At 52.7% G+C, this 18,237-nt stretch overlaps 1 protein-coding gene across 1 annotated transcript; it reads left to right on the plus strand.

Annotated features, from left to right (window-relative positions):
• Positions 1 to 1,429: 1,429 nt before the first annotated feature.
• Mag (myelin associated glycoprotein) lies at positions 1,430 to 14,533 on the plus strand. Its single transcript, XM_052166041.1, has 9 exons — positions 1,430 to 1,503; positions 1,624 to 1,992; positions 4,013 to 4,309; positions 4,671 to 4,928; positions 6,172 to 6,432; positions 11,105 to 11,392; positions 12,441 to 12,537; positions 12,834 to 12,933; positions 13,870 to 14,533. Exons 1-9 carry the CDS (start codon positions 1,458 to 1,460, stop codon positions 14,032 to 14,034), a joined length of 1,881 nt encoding a protein of 626 aa, XP_052022001.1. The 5' UTR covers positions 1,430 to 1,457; the 3' UTR covers positions 14,035 to 14,533.
• Positions 14,534 to 18,237: the final 3,704 nt, after the last annotated feature.

Here is an 18,237-nt window from a genome sequence, read left to right on the forward strand (position 1 = left end):
CTCTTTTGTATTGGCTACTGGCCTCTGGTGAGGGTGGGGACACCCTGGGCCTACTGCGGGTGGGAGAGGGCGGCAGGAATTCACGCGGCATGCTGGGAATGCTGATGTTGTGAAACCCAGTCATTGATGGGGCTGGGTCCCTGCCTGCCTGCCACCCCCAGGCCTCATCTGCTTCTTCATGGGACTCACCACTCACTGTTCCCCTCATCTCAGAGCCACCCTTCCCTCCCTTCCCCACGGCTCTCCCACGCCCCAGCTGGGTCGGGGTGGGGTGTTGTTGTGGTACAGTATCTTTGAAGCTGTGTGGGAGCATCCTGGGTGACCATGGGTACCAGAGACTACGGGGATGTTCTTAGAACTCGGACACCGCCCATAGTATACATGGAAGAGCAGGGTGGTGGGCGCTGAGGCTTTCACCCCATAGCCCCTGACTGACTTGTGTTCTAGGTAGACTGACCGCTCCAAGTGGAATCAGGAGACATCCCCAACTCAGGGAGGCTGAGGTGAGGGGTAAGATACCAATGTTTTCCTTATCTGAATAACCAACCCCTTCTTACCTCAGGAGGAATGTTGCTTCCGCCTTTGCCTAGCAGTCTCTCAGAGGTGGAGAAGCAGGGATGCTTATTTAGATCACTACTAACCTGTCACTGCCATCTGGCGCAGCTTGGCTGCTAAGTCCGCAGACCAAGCTATGCACCCTCTGGACTTGAGATGCACACAGTAATTTCACCTACCTCAAAAACATCAGAGCTGTCACCCCAGTGCCCACTAGAGCCACGAGAATGACAGACACACGACAAACAGATCCCTAAACGATCTAGCTGCCCACTGCAGAACAGTGGCATCTTTTATTCTAGAGATAATTGCAGCTAAAGGCAGGGGAAAACTGGGGTCAGGGGTGAGGTGACTGTGCCCGTGTTCGAGCTGGGTGACTTTGGGAATCTTGCTTAACTTCCCCAGGGTGACTGGCTTCAAGCCTGGGGGCTGTGCCTGGCCTGTAGAACCCAGCTCTGACTGACGGAATGTGGGGTCATTGCAGAATGAGGCACTGAAGCCTGGCATTTAAATGACAGCAGATGCCGGGGCGGTGGTGGCGCACGCCTTTAATCCCAGCACTTGGAAGTCAGAGGCAGGCAGATTTCTGAATTCAAGGCCAGTCTGGTCTGCAGAGTGAGTTCCAGGACAGCCAGGGCTACACAGAGAAACCCTGTCTTGGAAAAAACCGAAAAATAAATTATAACAGCTAACCTTGGCCCAGTGGGGTCCCCTCCTGTGGTCTTCTAAAGATTAGGGCATCAGACTCCATCACACCATATAGTTGCTAGGAATTGAACTCAGGATCTCTGGAAGAACAGTCAGTACTCTTAACCACTAAGCTATCTCTCCAGCTCCCCGTGTGGTCCTAAAAACCTGTTCTTGTCCCTCTCCAGCCCTAGCTTGCTCACTTGCTGGACAAGATGATATTCCTCACTACCCTGCCACTGTTTTGGATAATGATTTCAGGTAATTGCTGGGGAGATGTGTCCCAGCCCCCACCTTCCAGCCCAGTGGCCCACGATGGGAACTGTTGGAGATAACAGGGTGCGCTCTGTCCTCAGCTTCTGTGCTCCTGTCCATCCACAGCTTCTCGAGGAGGCCACTGGGGTGCCTGGATGCCCTCATCCATCTCAGCCTTCGAGGGCACCTGTGTCTCCATCCCCTGCCGTTTCGACTTCCCCGACGAGCTCAGACCGGCTGTGGTACATGGCGTCTGGTATTTCAATAGTCCCTACCCCAAGAACTACCCACCAGTGGTCTTCAAGTCCCGCACACAAGTGGTCCACGAGAGCTTCCAGGGCCGCAGCCGCCTGTTGGGAGACCTGGGCCTACGAAACTGTACTCTGCTCCTCAGCACGCTGAGCCCCGAGCTGGGTGGCAAATACTATTTCCGAGGCGACCTGGGTGGCTACAACCAGTACACCTTCTCAGAGCACAGTGTTCTGGACATCATCAGTGAGTCGGGTCCCCAGGGTTGGGTGGACTCCAAGGGGCTACAGCAATGCCGAGAGGAAGGGGCAAGTGGGTGTCCTCAGCACCTGGACTACCAGCTCTGGATGACAGACCCAGAAAAGGCCAATTTAGCTGGGTGCAGACCCCATCGCGTGGGCCACATGGATGACAGATATAAACAAAGTGGGCCCTAAGTGGTCTGGCTGCCCTCTGAAATCACCCTTACTGTTCTAGCGACATCTAGAGCTAAAGACAGAGAGCTGGGGTCAGGGCTGAGGCTTCTAGATGCTTGCTTTAGTTGGATGACTTTGGATACGTTGATTAAGTTCTCTGGCCCTCGGTTTCCCATGCACAGCCAGCAGGTGAATGGTTTTAAGGCTGGGAGCTGTTTTGCAACACCAGATCTATGCTCTGGCTGGTAGACGCAGGACCCCTCCTGTGCAGACGCACTGTGTGTAGTAGAAACCGACACTGGAAGTTTGGGTCTAAGAGCTGAATTCTCGCACTTGCCTTGCATGGTTGTATTCTAATAAGACAGAGAGAAGGGTGGGGGATGCAGGTGGGGGTGTCACTAAAATGGCTCAGTGGACAGTGGTGCTTGCCCCCAAGTCTGACAACCCAGATCTGATAACTGGAACTCATATGGTAGAAATGATAGAAGAAGAGCCAATGCCTGCGGGATGTCCTGTGACCTCCACAGGACATGCACATGCCCACATGTATCCATACACACACACACACACACACACACACAAATAAATATAAAAAAATAAAAGGAAGAAACAAAGACAGAAAGACAGGCAGACAGACAGACGGACAGACAGACAGACAGAAGAGAAATCAAAAGGCAGGGCCTGATGACACAGGCCTTATTCCCAACTGCTTAGAAGGCTGAAGCAGGAAGACTACGAGCCCATCTGGGATACTGAGTTAGTGTGAGGCCAGCTTTAAGAACTTACTAAAAACCTCAAAATAAAGAGTAACCAGAAGGATGACGATGTATCAGGTCCAAGGGTTGATCCTCAAAATGGGATGGGTGTGGGGGAGTCAGGGTGGGGGTGGAGACAGGTAGCTGTGGCCAGGTTTAGCAATTAAAATAGAGGTCCCTGCCCGGCCTCAGGGACTCTCAGTGCCTGATTTTTGAGAGGCGTCCCTAATTAGAGACCTGAGATTAAGATTCCCAGCAGCGTTTGGTCTTTGTGTGCAGGCACACTACAGCCCTGGCTGTGGAAAAGAGACCATATCGCATGCTCAGCACACCACACTATAATGACTCACACCCCCAAACCACACACATGCACCCACAAAACACGCAGCTCCCCACCCCTATACCACACTAGTCTTAGCTTGCTTTCTATCGCTGTGGTAAACACAGTAACCAAACAACATGGTAGGATGGGATATTTCAGTTAAGACTCAGGTCAGAGTCCATCACTTAGGGCCGGGGCAGACTCAAAACATGGAGCTCAGGCAGGAACTGAAGCAGAGACCACAGAGGAGTGCTACTTCCTGGCTTACTCCTCAAGTCTCACATTCAGCAACTTTTCTTATACCTCCCAAGACCACATGCCCCCAAATGGCACTGCCCCACGATGGCTAAATCGCCCTACATCAACCATCAATCGAGAAAAAGCCATGCAGGCTTACCGAGTGGGCCGATCTGATGGAGCAATTTTCCCAATTGCGGTTCAATCTTCCCACATGACTTAGGTAGACACAAAATCTCATAGAACAGTATCTCATACCTATACACATACATCACACCCTGACAACTGTCCCTCCTCCTCAACCCAGCGGCCCACCCAGGTAGGGGATTTATATACAGGCACCAACCACAGAGGAATTTAGAGAAATAGAATTTCCGTATAGCACAGAAGCATCCCGATAGGCTGTGTGAAGTGGTGTGTGTGTGTGTGTGTGTGTGTGTGTGTGTGTGTGTTGGGGGAGTGCAGCCGGACAGGTGGACATGACCACAGCCCGAGACTGCTCTCAGAACCCTCCTTTTTCTCATCCTCGTACACAGACACCCCCAACATCGTGGTGCCCCCGGAAGTGGTGGCAGGAACAGAAGTGGAGGTCAGCTGCATGGTGCCGGACAACTGCCCGGATATGCGCCCAGAGCTGAGCTGGCTGGGTCACGAGGGGCTGGGGGAGCCCACTGTGCTGGGTCGGCTGCGTGAGGATGAAGGCACTTGGGTGCAGGTGTCGCTGCTACACTTCGTGCCCACTAGAGAGGCCAACGGCCACCGTCTGGGCTGTCAGGCTGCCTTCCCCAACACCACCTTTCAGTTCGAGGGTTACGCCAGTCTGGACGTCAAGTGTGAGCCTGGGTGCGGGTTGGGCCAGGGGCGGGGACTGGAAGAGACCCGGCAGGGAGTGGCAGGTTAGGGAGTCTGTGGGCGGGGCTTGGATGGGTGGGAATTGGTGGCGGAACCTTGTTGGTGGGCTGTGTACCAGGGCGACCCGTCTGGTGAGGGGTGGTACCTGGAGGGAGGGGCTTGGGGAGAGGCCCACGCTAGTTGAGTTAAATTAGGTCTGGTGGGTGGGTCCTGGAGGGGTAGGACCCAGAGAAGGGGCCTGGAAGGTGGGACCTGGGGGCGGGGCCTGGGCTTGCGGGCAGTCCTGGATTTAATGCACTCATCAATCAACCCGCTGATCCTTCACCTTATTCCGGGCCCCAGACCCCCCAGTGATTGTGGAGATGAATTCCTCTGTGGAGGCCATTGAGGGCTCCCACGTCAGTCTGCTCTGTGGGGCTGACAGCAACCCGCCGCCGCTGCTGACTTGGATGCGGGATGGGATGGTGTTGAGGGAGGCAGTTGCCGAGAGCCTGTACCTGGATCTGGAGGAGGTGACCCCAGGAGAGGACGGCGTCTATGCTTGCCTGGCAGAGAATGCCTATGGCCAGGACAACCGCACGGTGGAGCTGAGCGTCATGTGTGAGTCGCCACCCCGGGGCATCCATACACCCCTGCAGGGAACAGACACTGGGAAAGGCTTCACTCAGAAGCCTCCACTTCACTAGCCTTAAACAACAGGACCGTACTTGCATTTTGCAGCGGTAGTTTCATGGACGGGCTGAGGAAACCCCTGGCATGAATCAGCCTCATTGCAGGGACTTGGCTGTAATAGGAGACAGATGCTATCGGAGCAGGACCCTTAACTGAGAATCAAGCACAGGCCATTCATGTATTCATTCATTCATTCATTCACAAATATGTACTGAGGCACAGTGCCCAGGGCTGGGGATAATAAAGACAGTCACGGCCTGGGTTCACTCAGCTCTCCCTGGCCAGCATCCTCTACGCCTCCTGCTCAGTTCCCAGAAGCCTTCCCTCACCATCCTACTTAGAACCATGACTGCCCGATTCCTCCTCCCTAAGCTTTTGAGATTTTTTTCCATAGCACGAATCTCTGGCTGAAAATGTATTTCATTTCCTTACACAGCATCTTTCCCTAAGGGCCTTGCTCAGCCGGAATAGTTCTTGTCACTCAGCAGGGTCTTGTCCCATGTCGGATGACCAGCCCTTTTCTAAGTGACTGGAATTATTAAGCCCATTTTCAAGATGAGAAAAAAAAATGAATCTTAGAGATAAGACACAGGGTCTGCATAGCCTAGGATAGGGTGGTGCCAGCATCCAGAGACAAGTTCCCACACCACACACATAATTCCAACATTCAGGAGGTTAAGGCAGGGGGATTGATCGCCAGGAGTTCAAGGCCAGTCTGGACTATATAGTGAAATAAAAGGCTAGCTAGGACTACGTGGAAAGAACCTGTCCCAAAAGTAATTAAAAAAAATAAGCAAATTCCATTAAAAAGGAAAAAAAGGCAGGATGACAATTCCTGTAAATAAGACAACCAGGACTGGATGGGACTATGGTGGCACCTGTGGCGGGGGCGGTTGGGCAGCAGACGAGCGGTTCCCATGGGTTCTGATTTTTTTTTTTAAGGTTTGTGAGTGCCTCTTTTTCCTTTAAATAATTTATTTATTTTATGTGCATTGGTGTTTTGCCTGCATTTATATCTGCATGAGGATGTATATCTTGGATTTATAGCCATGAGCTGTCCATGTGGGTGCTGAAAACTGAACTCAGGGCCTACCTCTGGAAGAGCAGCCAGGGCTCTTAACCGCGGAGCCATCTCTCCAGCCACAGGTTCTGATATTTTGTCTTCCCACAGATGCACCTTGGAAGCCCACAGTGAATGGGACGGTGGTGGCTGTGGAAGGGGAGACCGTCTCCATCCTGTGTTCCACACAGAGCAACCCGGACCCCATTCTCACCATCTTCAAAGAGAAACAGATCCTGGCCACGGTCATCTATGAGAGTCAGCTGCAGCTGGAACTCCCTGCGGTGACACCCGAGGATGATGGGGAATACTGGTGTGTGGCTGAGAACCAGTATGGCCAGAGAGCCACCGCCTTCAACCTGTCTGTGGAGTGTGAGTGCCCCTCCCCCTCTGCTTCCACCAGTGGCTCCTGACTGGGAGGCACCCATGGGTCCCAGCTGGAGTCAGCTTTGTGGGTCCCTGATAAGGATGGGAAACAGGAAGGGAGCTGAATCCATGCTAAGACTATGAATCTCCCCTTGAGAACAGTGTTCCGGTGTCCTGGGAGTGGGAGGAGCTTTCGACCTAAGGAGTTCAGGATCCTGCTGTTACTGCCTTTCTACAGATTTAAGAAGGGAACTCTGGTATTCGTCCCTTGGAGAGCACTGCTAGGTACCAGATGTTATTGGATGTGGTATATGCAGGGAACCATTTCATCTTTATTCCACCAGTCCCCTCTTTACAGAGAAGGACACAAACTGAGGCCCAGAGACATTAGGACACTTGCCCCGAGGCCACACGGCTAAAAGGTAGCAGGTTTTAAGAATCGAACCCAGGCTGCTCTGCACAGAGTCGACCACCCTGAGCCCATGCATTGAGCTGTTGCGGTGTGCTCCTGGGAGGTGGGGCATGGGACCGAGGAGATGCCACGCTTATTAGCAGACCCTGCACAGTAGAGGATTGCTGAGGACACATCTATACCCTAACGTCCTACAAGTAAAAGCAATTATGCATTGCCAGCTAGCGCCTGGCCTGAGCTCCCTTGCATGACTCCCTCTACTTCACCCAAACCTACTCCGAGTTCACTACAGATGGCAGCAGTCAAGATCAGTTTTTACTTCTTCATGCTTTCTAAGAATTTCCAAACAGAGTGCTGTCTCCTTGTTTCCAGTTCCCCAGGCTTCCTTCTCAGCCTTGCCTGTCTTACAGCACTGACCTCTAAACTGTACCTCTCACAGTGCTGCCAACGGAACCCAGGGCTTTATGTGTGTCAGGGAGGGGCTCTACCACTGAGCCACGCCCCCAACTCCTCACTGGGGGATTCTAGGCAGGGGCCCTACCACTGAGCCACGCCCCCAACTCCTCACTGGGGGATTCTAGGCAGGGGCCCTACCACTGAGCCACGCCCCCAGCCCCTCACTGGGGGATTCTAGGCAAGGGCTCTACCACTGAGCCACGCCCCCCCAGCCCCTCACTTGGGGAATCTAGGCAGGGGCTCTACCACTGAACCACGCCCCCAGCCCCTCACTGGAGGATTCTAGGCAGGGGCTCTACCACTGAGCAACAAGACCAGTCCCAGCTTTTTTTCTGCAAAAGGAGAGATGACTAGTAACACCTCACGAGTAAGATGACTGTGAAGATGAAAGGAACATCTGTTCATTCTTAGATATCTGTGTCTTGTCCCATTGACCTTTCCTTGGGACTCAAGTGGGTGTTTGTCACTGCAGCCAAGGATTTGTCTGCTTCCTCTTATGCAGAGATAAATACTTGGCTGGGATGCTAAGCATTTCATACCTGTCTTTGGAGTCCCAGAGCCTCTTAAGATTTATTTATTTTTATGTTTTAGTGCTCTATCTGCATATGCACCTGCAGGCCAGAAGAGGGCACTGGAACACATTATAGCCAGTCATGAGCCGCCATGTGGTTGCTGGGAATTAAACTCAGGAGCTCTGAAAGAGCAGTCAGTGCCCTTAATGATCCACCTCTCCAGCCCGGCGTCCCATAGCCTCTTGGGAGCCAACAGCACTGTTCCCTTCTCCAGGGACCCGGAAAGTAGTAGCTCAGTTGGTAGCGTGCTTACCTAGTATATATGAAGCCTGGGTTCTATCCACAGGGTTGCATAAGCCCCACATGGTGGCTAGGAAGCCTGGGGCAAGCCTGGGTGCCTTTCCTATCTATCTATCTATCTATCTATCTATCTATCTATCTATCTATCTATCTATCTATTGATGATATATTGTTCATATTCGCATGAAGACAACTTAGGGGAGACATGTTTATTTCACTCATGTCTCCAGGTTACAGCCCATCCTTTTGGGGACATCATGTTGATAGGAACTTGACAGAGCTGGTCGCATTTCATCCGCAGCCAAGAGCAGGGGCCCATGAGTTAACGCCAAGCTCCGCTTTCTCCCCTTTTCATTCAGTGGGGGGATGAACCAGTGTTGTTCACATTCAGGCTGGGTCTTCCCTCCTTAACTCAATTAAGAAAATCCCCCTCTGGCATGCCCACAGACCAGCCTAATCCAGGCAGTCCCTCACTGAGACTTCCTTCTCACAGTGTTGAAAATTAAGCCCATGACGCTGGGGTACCCAGGTCTCTGACTCCAAAAACCCAAAACCCCAAATCGAAAGTTCTCCCTCCAGCTTTCCTTCTCCATCTCGAAGGCTCACTGACCACACTCAGCCAGTAGATGGCAGCAGAGTTGGGATGCCAAAGCCAGGCACCCCCAAACGCCCCATTCTTCCATGTCAAGGGGTTGTATACTTCTTCTGAAACTTCTGGGAAGCCAGAAAGATACTGGATATACACACAGGCAGGGTACCAGCACTCGGGCATCTGGAGTGGACACTTGTCACCAATGTGTTGGTTGTGGTGCCCCGAGTAGGAGTGGTTCAGAAATGTTCTAGAATCGCCTTGTTAGTTCAGATTCGGTGTTCCTTGCTGCCTCTGGGCCGATGGCTCACCACTACAGAGACCAGGGCATGCATGCGTGACCCCTGTTTGCCTTAGATTTGTAGAGAAGTGCACCGAGACTCCAGACAGAGTTACCCAACTCTGGAGCACACATATCGGCTCCTGGGACTTGGTGCCCACCCTTGTCACTGGAACATTCCTCTGGGCTTGAAAACAGGCAGAGCCAACAAGCTGACGGTCTTTGGCCTGCGTGAGAGGATTTGAGTCCGAATTTACTCAGTTCCAGCGCTTTGGTCTAGAACAAGTAGAGAGGTGTTGGGTAGCTTAAGACTGATAGAGAACATAGTTTTAAAAGCATAGTTTAGGGGCTGGGGAGGTGGCTCAGTGGGTTATGCGCTTCTGTATAAGCATGAGGGACCTGAATTCAAATCCTATGCACCATGTTAAAAGAAACATGTACCTGGAATGCTGGTACTGGGAGTAGAGACAGGAGGATTCCAGGGACTGCTGGCTAGCCAGTTGGTGGTGAGCTTCAGTGAGAGACACTGTGTCAAAATATAAGTGTAAAGTGATAGAGACATGCATCCAGTGTCACTCTCTGGCACCCACGTATGCCTTCATCCATACTGCACATAACTGCACATAACTGCACATATATCACAATTCTCTCTCTCTCTCTCTCTCTCTCTCTCTCTCTCTCTCTCACACACACACACACACACACACACACACACACACACACACACACACACAAATGCATTACTTAGCTGGGCATGGTGGCTCAAGCCTGTCACCCCAGCCCTTGGAAGACAGAGAGTTCCAGGCTATTCAGAGTTATATAATAAGACTCTGTCTCAGAAACAAACAAACAAAAAGCACCACCAGCGTTCCAGTGTAACATCTGTTCTGGGGAAAGGAAGGACAGGAACCCATTCTAGACTGCATGTATAATCAAAGCTGTGAGTGCAAGGCTTGGTGGAGAGGGGTGTTGTGGCAATGAAGAAAGGGGATCAAGATTCAAGGGGTCTCCAGGAGGGGGCATGATCAGGGCCAGGGGGGAAAGGAGGAACTTGCCAAAGGAGGCTGTAGCTTGGACGGGTCAAATGGACAAAGCCCACTGGTGACTCTGGAAAGCAATACTCCAACCATCATGGTCAGAGGCCAGGATCAAAGTTAGAGATGGTGCAGACAGGAAAACACAGCTGCTTTGTCCCATATGGAGGCTAGAGTCACTCCAAAAGCAGAGGCAGGAGTCTCTCACAAGGAACATCCCAAGTCCCAGGTCTAATATGGATTGGGATTCCAAAGAAGAAAGAACTCTTGAGACTGGGCATGGTGCACACGCCTTTAATCCCAGCACTTGGGAGGCAGGTGGATCTCTGAGACTTCAAGGCCAGCATGGTTTATAGCGCGAGTTCCAGCACAGCCAGGGCTACACAGAGAAAGCCTATCTCAACACCCAAAGGGGTAGCAGGGCAGGGAGTGGAGAAAGAAAGAAAAACTAGAAAGAATCCTGGGATAGCACGTCTGGTGCATGCTGGGTGTCACGGTGGCCCGCGTAAGGTGTCTGTTAGGAGAGCTCGTGTGCAGAGGGGACTGTGATGTTCTCATTTGGCACAGAGTGGGAATGAGTACCTTCTGAGGTCCTGCCATGTTGAATTCAAGCCTATCTCTTGAATCTCCCTATAACTGTCCCAAGCCCAGTGGCCCTGGTGGTATGTAAGAGAATAAATATGATGGCTTAGACTGATGGATTTGTCTGTTTGGGACAGGGTCTCACTATGTAGCCCTGGCTAGTCTGGAACTCTCTAAGTAGACCAGGTTAGCCTTGAACTCACAGAGATCTACCTGCCTCTGCCTCACCAGTACTGGGATTAAAGGCGTGCACATACTATCACACCTAGTGCTGGCTAGTTCATTACACTGTTTAGGATATCTAAGCACCTTAGCCAGGGCCTGTGAAGGCTCATGTTACTGCAGGGTTGTATTCTGTCTGACAATACAAAGCGGGCAGGGTTACAAAGTGGCTGGGAGTTCCAGGTTTCTGAGCCACGACCCATACAGAGCTATCTCATCCACCTGGCCTTGCCCCTGCCAAGGAATCCTAGAGGCTCAGCTTCACTCTTGGCCTTGGTTTTAATCTTGCAGTTGCCCCCATAATCCTTCTGGAGTCACACTGTGCAGCGGCCAGAGACACCGTGCAGTGCCTGTGTGTGGTGAAATCCAACCCGGAACCCTCTGTGGCCTTCGAGCTGCCTTCCCGCAATGTGACTGTGAATGAGACGGAGAGGGAGTTTGTGTACTCAGAACGCAGTGGCCTCCTGCTCACCAGCATCCTCACGCTCCGGGGTCAGGCCCAAGCCCCACCCCGTGTCATTTGTACCTCCAGGAACCTCTATGGCACCCAGAGCCTCGAGCTGCCCTTCCAGGGAGCACGTGAGTGATGTGATCTGGGGGTGGGAGCCACAGGAAGGAGGGGGGCCCTCTTGGATCCGCCACACCCTCTCTGGGCTGGGGGCGTGGCTCAGTGGTAGAGCCCCTGCCTAGAATCCCCCAGGGAGGGGCTGGGGGCGTGGCTCAGTGGTAGAGCCCCTGCCTAGAATCCCCCCAGTGAGGGGCTGGGGGCGTGGCTCAGTGGTAGAGCCCTGCCTAGAATCCCCCAGTGAGGGGCTGGGGGTGTGGCTTAGTGGTAGAGCCCCTGCCTAGAATCCCCCAGTGAGGGGCTGGGGGTGTGGCTTAGTGGTAGAGCCCCTGCCTAGAATCCCCCAGGGAGGGGCTGGGGGCGTGGCTCAGTGGTAGAGCCCCTGCCTAGTATCCCCCCAGGGAGGGGCTAGGGGCGTGGCTCAGTGGTAGAGCCCTGCCTAGAATCCCCCAGGGAGGGGCTGGGGGCGTGGCTCAGTGGTAGAGCCCTGCCTAGAATCCCCCCAGTGAGGGGCTGGGGGCGTGGCTCAGTGGTAGAGCCCTGCCTAGAATCCCCCAGTGAGGGGCTGGGGGTGTGGCTTAGTGGTAGAGCCCCTGCCTAGAATCCCCCAGGGAGGGGCTGGGGGCGTGGCTCAGTGGTAGAGCCCCTGCCTAGAATCCCCCCAGGGAGGGGCTGGGGGCGTGGCTCAGTGGTAGAGCCCCTGCCTAGTATCCCCCCCCAGGGAGGGGCTAGGGGCGTGGCTCAGTGGTAGAGCCCTGCCTAGAATCCCCCCAGGGAGGGGCTGGGGGCGTGGCTCAGTGGTAGAGCCCCTGCCTAGAATCCCCCAGGGAGGGGCTGGGGCCCAGGGGTCAAGCATTTACTTAGTACTTAGGAGGCCATGGGTTCAAACCCCAGTACTAAGAAAAAAAAAGAGAAAAAATAAATAAACCCTCAGTTTGTAACTGATGAGTCGAGGCTTCCTAAAAATTTGGGCTCTGACTCCCTGAGGTGTCCTGAGAACCCAGGCATCCTCATGCCTATCCAATAGCCCTGAGGATGCCTGGTCCCGTTCTCTATCCTTAGACCGACTGATGTGGGCCAAAATCGGTCCTGTGGGCGCTGTGGTCGCCTTTGCCATCCTGATTGCTATCGTGTGCTACATCACCCAGACACGAAGAAAGTGAGTGCCTGACAGGCTGACCTGGGGACGTGGAGTCTCCAAGCGGGCTGGTAGGAGAATGCGGAAGGAGCAGGGGTAGTTCTGTATGAGCAGGGAGGGCAGTTGCCGCGTGAGAATGCCTCCCTGGGGGCACAAATGTCCACATTCTATGCTCCGGCCTCCTGGTCTGCTTGAAGCTCCCCACCTGGCGTAAACACGGGAACCCTGGAAGCAGGGAGGAGAGGAAGCCATTCGGGTGTGTGGAGAGGGTGCCCCAAGAGTCCCCAGTAAAACTGACATTTCATGCCTCCCTGCAGAAAGAACGTCACAGAGAGCTCCAGCTTCTCAGCGGGAGACAACCCTCACGTCCTCTACAGCCCCGAATTCCGAATCTCTGGGGCACCTGATAAGTATGAGGTGAGAGGGCCACACCCCTGTGGCTCCCAGCTAGCTTGGGAAGGACTGGATGGCAAGGTCGCTAACGGTGGGGGTGGGGCGAAAGGGAGGCGACACTCATGGGTGGGTGTTTGGCGGGCTGGACTGGGGCTGGATTTTGGGGAGGAGGCTCCTTGCTGAAGTTGTGCAGGAGGGTTGAGGGGGTGGGGCCTAGGTAGCCCCGCCCTCCCTGCCTGTGCCTGTGACTACATTTCCTTCTTCATTAGTCCAGAGAGGTCTCTACCCGGGATGGTCACTGAGAGCCCCAGTAGGTAGGTTCCGGGGGCCTCAGTGTGCCAGCCTCCAGGCCCTCGCCGGGCTTCGGGGTTGGTGTGCATGTTTGTGTGTTTTCCAGTGAAGCGTGTGTGGCACTCTTTGGCTAATCCCAGCCTTGCTCAGCAGTCCTGGCCTTGTCTCTTCTGTTCCTTCGCTGACCCCTTCTTTCTGTCTGTGGCCACTGCCCTATTGTGCGTCCAAATGCTGGTGGGGTGGGGGTCAGGAGTAGAGAGGTGGAGCAGTGGAGCGTCACACCGTCGGGATCCCCTCAACTGAGAGCAGCCCTGCCACATCCAAAGAGAGAGGTTGACCGAACGAGGCTCTTGCAAACTTCCAAAAGGGTGGGCCAACCAAGATTTCATCTAGAGAGCTGTTTGGGGTTCAGTCACGCACCCCTAAAGTTATTTTCTCAAAGAGTGCTTCTTGGAACCTGGGATTCCTAGGCAAGCATCGAGGCTAGCAGCCAGAGATAGTGGTTTTACTGGTGTCAGCACTTGCAAAGCCCCTCCCCCCCAAGTGGGACTTAGTGACGGTGGAGCTCCCTGAACTGGTGGCCCCTGAGAAGGCGGTGCCAGCGGCCCAGTCTTTGCATGGGCGAGTCAGAGAGAACCATGCTGACGGGCTGTCTTCTCCTCTCCATAGAGTGAGAAGCGTCTGGGATCTGAGAGGAGGCTGCTGGGCCTTCGCGGGCAACCCCCGGAACTGGACCTCAGTTATTCCCACTCAGACCTGGGGAAACGACCCACCAAGGACAGCTACACCCTGACAGAGGAGCTGGCTGAGTACGCAGAAATCCGGGTCAAGTGAGGAAGCTGGGGGCCGGCCCTGTGGCTCGCCTCCCCCCATCAGGACCCTCGCTGGCCCCCACTGGCTGTGGGCTCCCTTTCTCTGGAGAGTGGTAGGGGTGGGGCGGGAAGGGGAGGGGCAGGGCAGGAAACAGTGAGGTCCTGGGGGCCCGGCCTCCCCTCCTTCCCAGCTGCTCCTCCCTGCCAGCATCCCTTGCCACATTACAGCTCCCCTCCCCTTCCTTTAACCTTAGCTCTTGAGAGGGGTGCTCTGTCTGTCCATGTTATTTATTGCTATCCCTTTCCTGGTCTCCTGTCCCCTTACCTGGCCCCAGAACCTGTACAAAAGGGACATGAAATAAATGTCCTATTGACAAATGCCAGTCCAGACCCATCCTTTGGAGGAAAGGAGTGTGTTAGTAATGCTTGTCTCATTGCTGCAACAAAATATTGGACACTTTTGTATTTACTTTTCTGTTCCTGTGGGAGGAAAAAATCAAATAACCATAAGCCACTTAGGGAAGAAAAGGTTGTTTTTGTTGTTCTTTTTTTTTTTAATTTGTCTGTCTTTAAAGATTTATTTATTTCATCTTATGTGTATGTGTGTTTTGCGTGCATGCATAGAAATATACCGTGTCTGGGGCCTGCAGGGTCAGAAGAGACCATCAGATCTCCCAGAACCGGAGTTACAGACAGTTGTGAGCTGGGATGTGGGGGCTGGGAATGGAACCAGTGACCTCTGGGAGAGCAGTGAGTGCTCTTAACCACTGAGTCGCCATCTCCCCAGCCCCAAGAAAGGGCTTGTTTTGGCTTATGATTCCAGTACAGACTTTACCCTGGCAACAGACGTGAGTGCAGGAGCATGAAGCTAGCATGAAGTTGGGTGGTCACATCCACACACAGGAAGGACAGAGAGAGAGAGAGAGAGAGAGAGAGAGAGAGAGAGAGAGAGAGAGAGAGAGAGCTTGCCAGAAAGAACAGGAACTAGGGTTCACACCTCCACAATGAGCATCACCAATTGGGGGCCATGTGTCCAAGGACACATGGACATGGGGGAAATTATTTCATTCGAACCACCCCAGCAACTTAAGGAAAAGGGGGTGTATTTTGGCTCATGGTTTGGGGGTACAGTCTATCACTGCCGAGAAGGCATGGCCGCAGACCCTAAGACGGCTCTTCCCAGGGCAGCCACAGTCGGGGTGGGGGTGGGGACGGGACTCGGAGGGATGCTGCGACTTCCTGCCCTGCTCACTTTCTTTTCGTTTGGTCCAGGACCACAGTTCACACCACGATACCCACATTCAGAATCGGTCTGCATAGTTCTACTTAGAAGTGTGCCTCCTGGGTGATTCTAAACCTTTTCTAGAGCACGGGGGGCGAATTGTAGCCAGCTGCTGTGAACAGTCTGAAGCAGTCCCATGTCTCCACATCTGGGCTTAAAACGAAAGCACATTCTTGCAGCATTTCGTTGTTTTTGCGAGAAACCAAAATTCCAAACTTCTCAAAATTGTCACTACCAGGATTGTCATTTCTGCTTCAGCTGTGGTCACTTTGGTCACCTGGCAGCACTTTGTCAGACTCCCACCAAATAGGAAGAAATCTGCCCCTCTGAAGCACTCAGCCTCCCCGTGTGAGCTTCAGTCCCCATCATTCCCTGTGGTGGGCCCCTGCCTGGCTTTAATCCCTCACTTCTCTTACCTGTGGCCCTTGCAGATAAAGTGGGAACCATAGGCCCAGCACCTCACAGGTGTGTGTTGGCTGCACTGCTGTCCCCAGTCCACCACACTGCACTTCAGACTTTCAGCTTTCCAAACAAATATTAGGCCCTAGCTGTATACTGAACCCCTTTAGGAAGATGAGGCTGTTGGGAAAAAGGATAAATTCCCCTCCCAAAATAGAGCTCTGAAAGGGTTTTGTAAGTCTAATGGGGAGATGTATACACACATCTATTTACTCTAGACAGGTTACCCAGAACAGACCAAAGAAATGGCCTGACCCCAGCTCAGCGAATCAGGGAACTGATTGTGGTTAGGTACAGAAGCTGGGTGACTTGGAGACAACTGCACCATTGAAAAGCCCAGCATGAGGCTGGAGAGATGGCTCAGAAGTTAAGAGACCTGACTGTTCTTCCAAAGGTCTTGAGTTCAAATCCCAGCACCCCCTGTGGTGGTGCCTCACAATCATCTGTAAAGAGATCTGCCACCCTCTTTTTGGTGTGTCTGACAGCTACAGTGTACTCATATACATAAAACAAATAAATCTTTTTTTTTTTTTTTTTTTTTTTTTTTTTTTGCTTTTTGGATTTGGTTTTTTTGAGACAGGGTTTCTCTGTATAGCCCTGGCTGTCCTGGAACTCACTCTGTAGTCCAGGCTGGCCTCGAACTCAGAAATCTGCCTGCCTCTGCCTCCCAGAGTGCTGGGATTACAGGCGTGCGCCACCACCGCCCGGCTTTTTTTTTTTTTATAATAAATCTTATTTTTGAAAAAAAAGGCTGGAGAGATGGCTCAGAAGTGAAGAACCCTGACTGCTCCTCCAGAGACCCTGAGTTCAATTCCCAGCAGTCACATGGTGGCTCACAACCATCTGTAATGGGTTCTGATGCCCTCTTCTGGTGTCTGAAGACAGCTACAGTGTACTCATATAAAATAAATGAATATTTTAAAAGGAAAGAAAAGCTCAGCATGAGTGGTATCTCACAAAAGCTACACGCCTGAATCTTACAGGTAGCACGCATGGGTAGCCAGAGTATCCTCTCCCCTACAATTGTTAGTGCTTTATAATCTTATGGAGAGGGCTTGTGACTCCATCAGCATCAGGATTTGGGAACTTATGCTGGACGGTGGTGGCGCACGCCTGTAATCCCAGCACTCTGGGAGGCAGAGGCAGGCAGATTGATTTCTGAGTTCGAGGCCAGCCTGGTCTACATAGTGAGTTCCAGGACAGCCAGGGCTACACAGAGAAACCCTGTCTCAAAAACAACAACAACAACAACAACAACAAAGTAATAATAAATAAATAAATAAATAAATGAATAAATAAATAAATAAATTGATTTGGGAGCTTATTAAGCAGGTGAATCCCTCCCCCATTCCTCCCCTCCCCCCCCACAAGACTCAAAAACTGCAGTTGCCTGCAAAAGCTGACATCCTTGATGTCTGAGAAGCAGGCATGGTCTGTGTCTGGGCACTAAGTGGCTTCTCTAAATTTCCTCTCTTGCTGGTTCCTGTAGAGTCCAGTTTTGAGCCACAAGCTTTGTCTCTAAGGCCACTCTGTTACCACGATGCCTCCTGCCATTTTGGTTGGAACCACCAGCAACGTACAGGGTCTCAGGTCTTCCCCACTCGTGGACAGTTTACAGTCCACGCTCAAGGACATGAAGCCAACAGGTTTATACAGGAGACCAAAGTGCAACTTGTCAGACCCGCGCCTAGGGGATGTGTGGGGCTTTCGGAACAGGGGACAGGAGTGAGGCTTAGGGTTTCCGGGATCAGGGGGCCTGCAGGAGACTTCCAACTGTGTGAAGACCCTCCCCTACACGTGGTGGCACAGGCTTGTAAAATCCCAGGAGATAAACTGGGTATGATGGCGTATGCCTATAATCCCAGATCTCAGAAGCTGAGGCAGGAGGATCATTAGGAGTTTGAGGCCAGCCGGACTATATGGCAAGATCCCAGCTCAGCTCCAAACCCGGGAGCCAGAACAGGAGCAGCAAGGCACGATGAAGCTAAGGTAAATTTGTCTTTTGAGACAGCTGGGGTGGAAGTTTGGTCCAATTCCCACAGGCACACCACTTGCTGGTGGGCACGCCCTGACACACCTTACCAACAGACCCTGGCTCCAGCTGGTCTGGCCTGGTAGAACTGCATCCTGAGGACTTTGCCCGTGAGAGAAGGGCAATGTCGATAAGCAGGGTTGTGGGGGGAATAACCTCCATCTGACCAAAGGACAGTCTAGACCAGTGGTTCTCAGCCTTCCTGATGTCACAGCCCTAGTACGCTTCCCCATGTTGTGGTGAGCCCCACCCCCACCCATGAAATTATTTCATTGCTCCTTCATATCTATAATTTTGCTACTTTTATGAATCATAAACATCTGATATGCAGGATATCTGACATCTGACCCTTTCACTGCAACCTCGGTGAAAGACCGTTTGCTCCCCCGCCCCCAAAGGAGTTGTGACCCACAAGCCAAGAACCACTAATCTAGAGCCAGGCTAGTGCAGCA

This window comes from Apodemus sylvaticus, chromosome 1 (assembly GCF_947179515.1).
Source record: "Apodemus sylvaticus chromosome 1, mApoSyl1.1, whole genome shotgun sequence".
NCBI classification, from domain to species: domain Eukaryota; kingdom Metazoa; phylum Chordata; class Mammalia; order Rodentia; family Muridae; genus Apodemus; species Apodemus sylvaticus.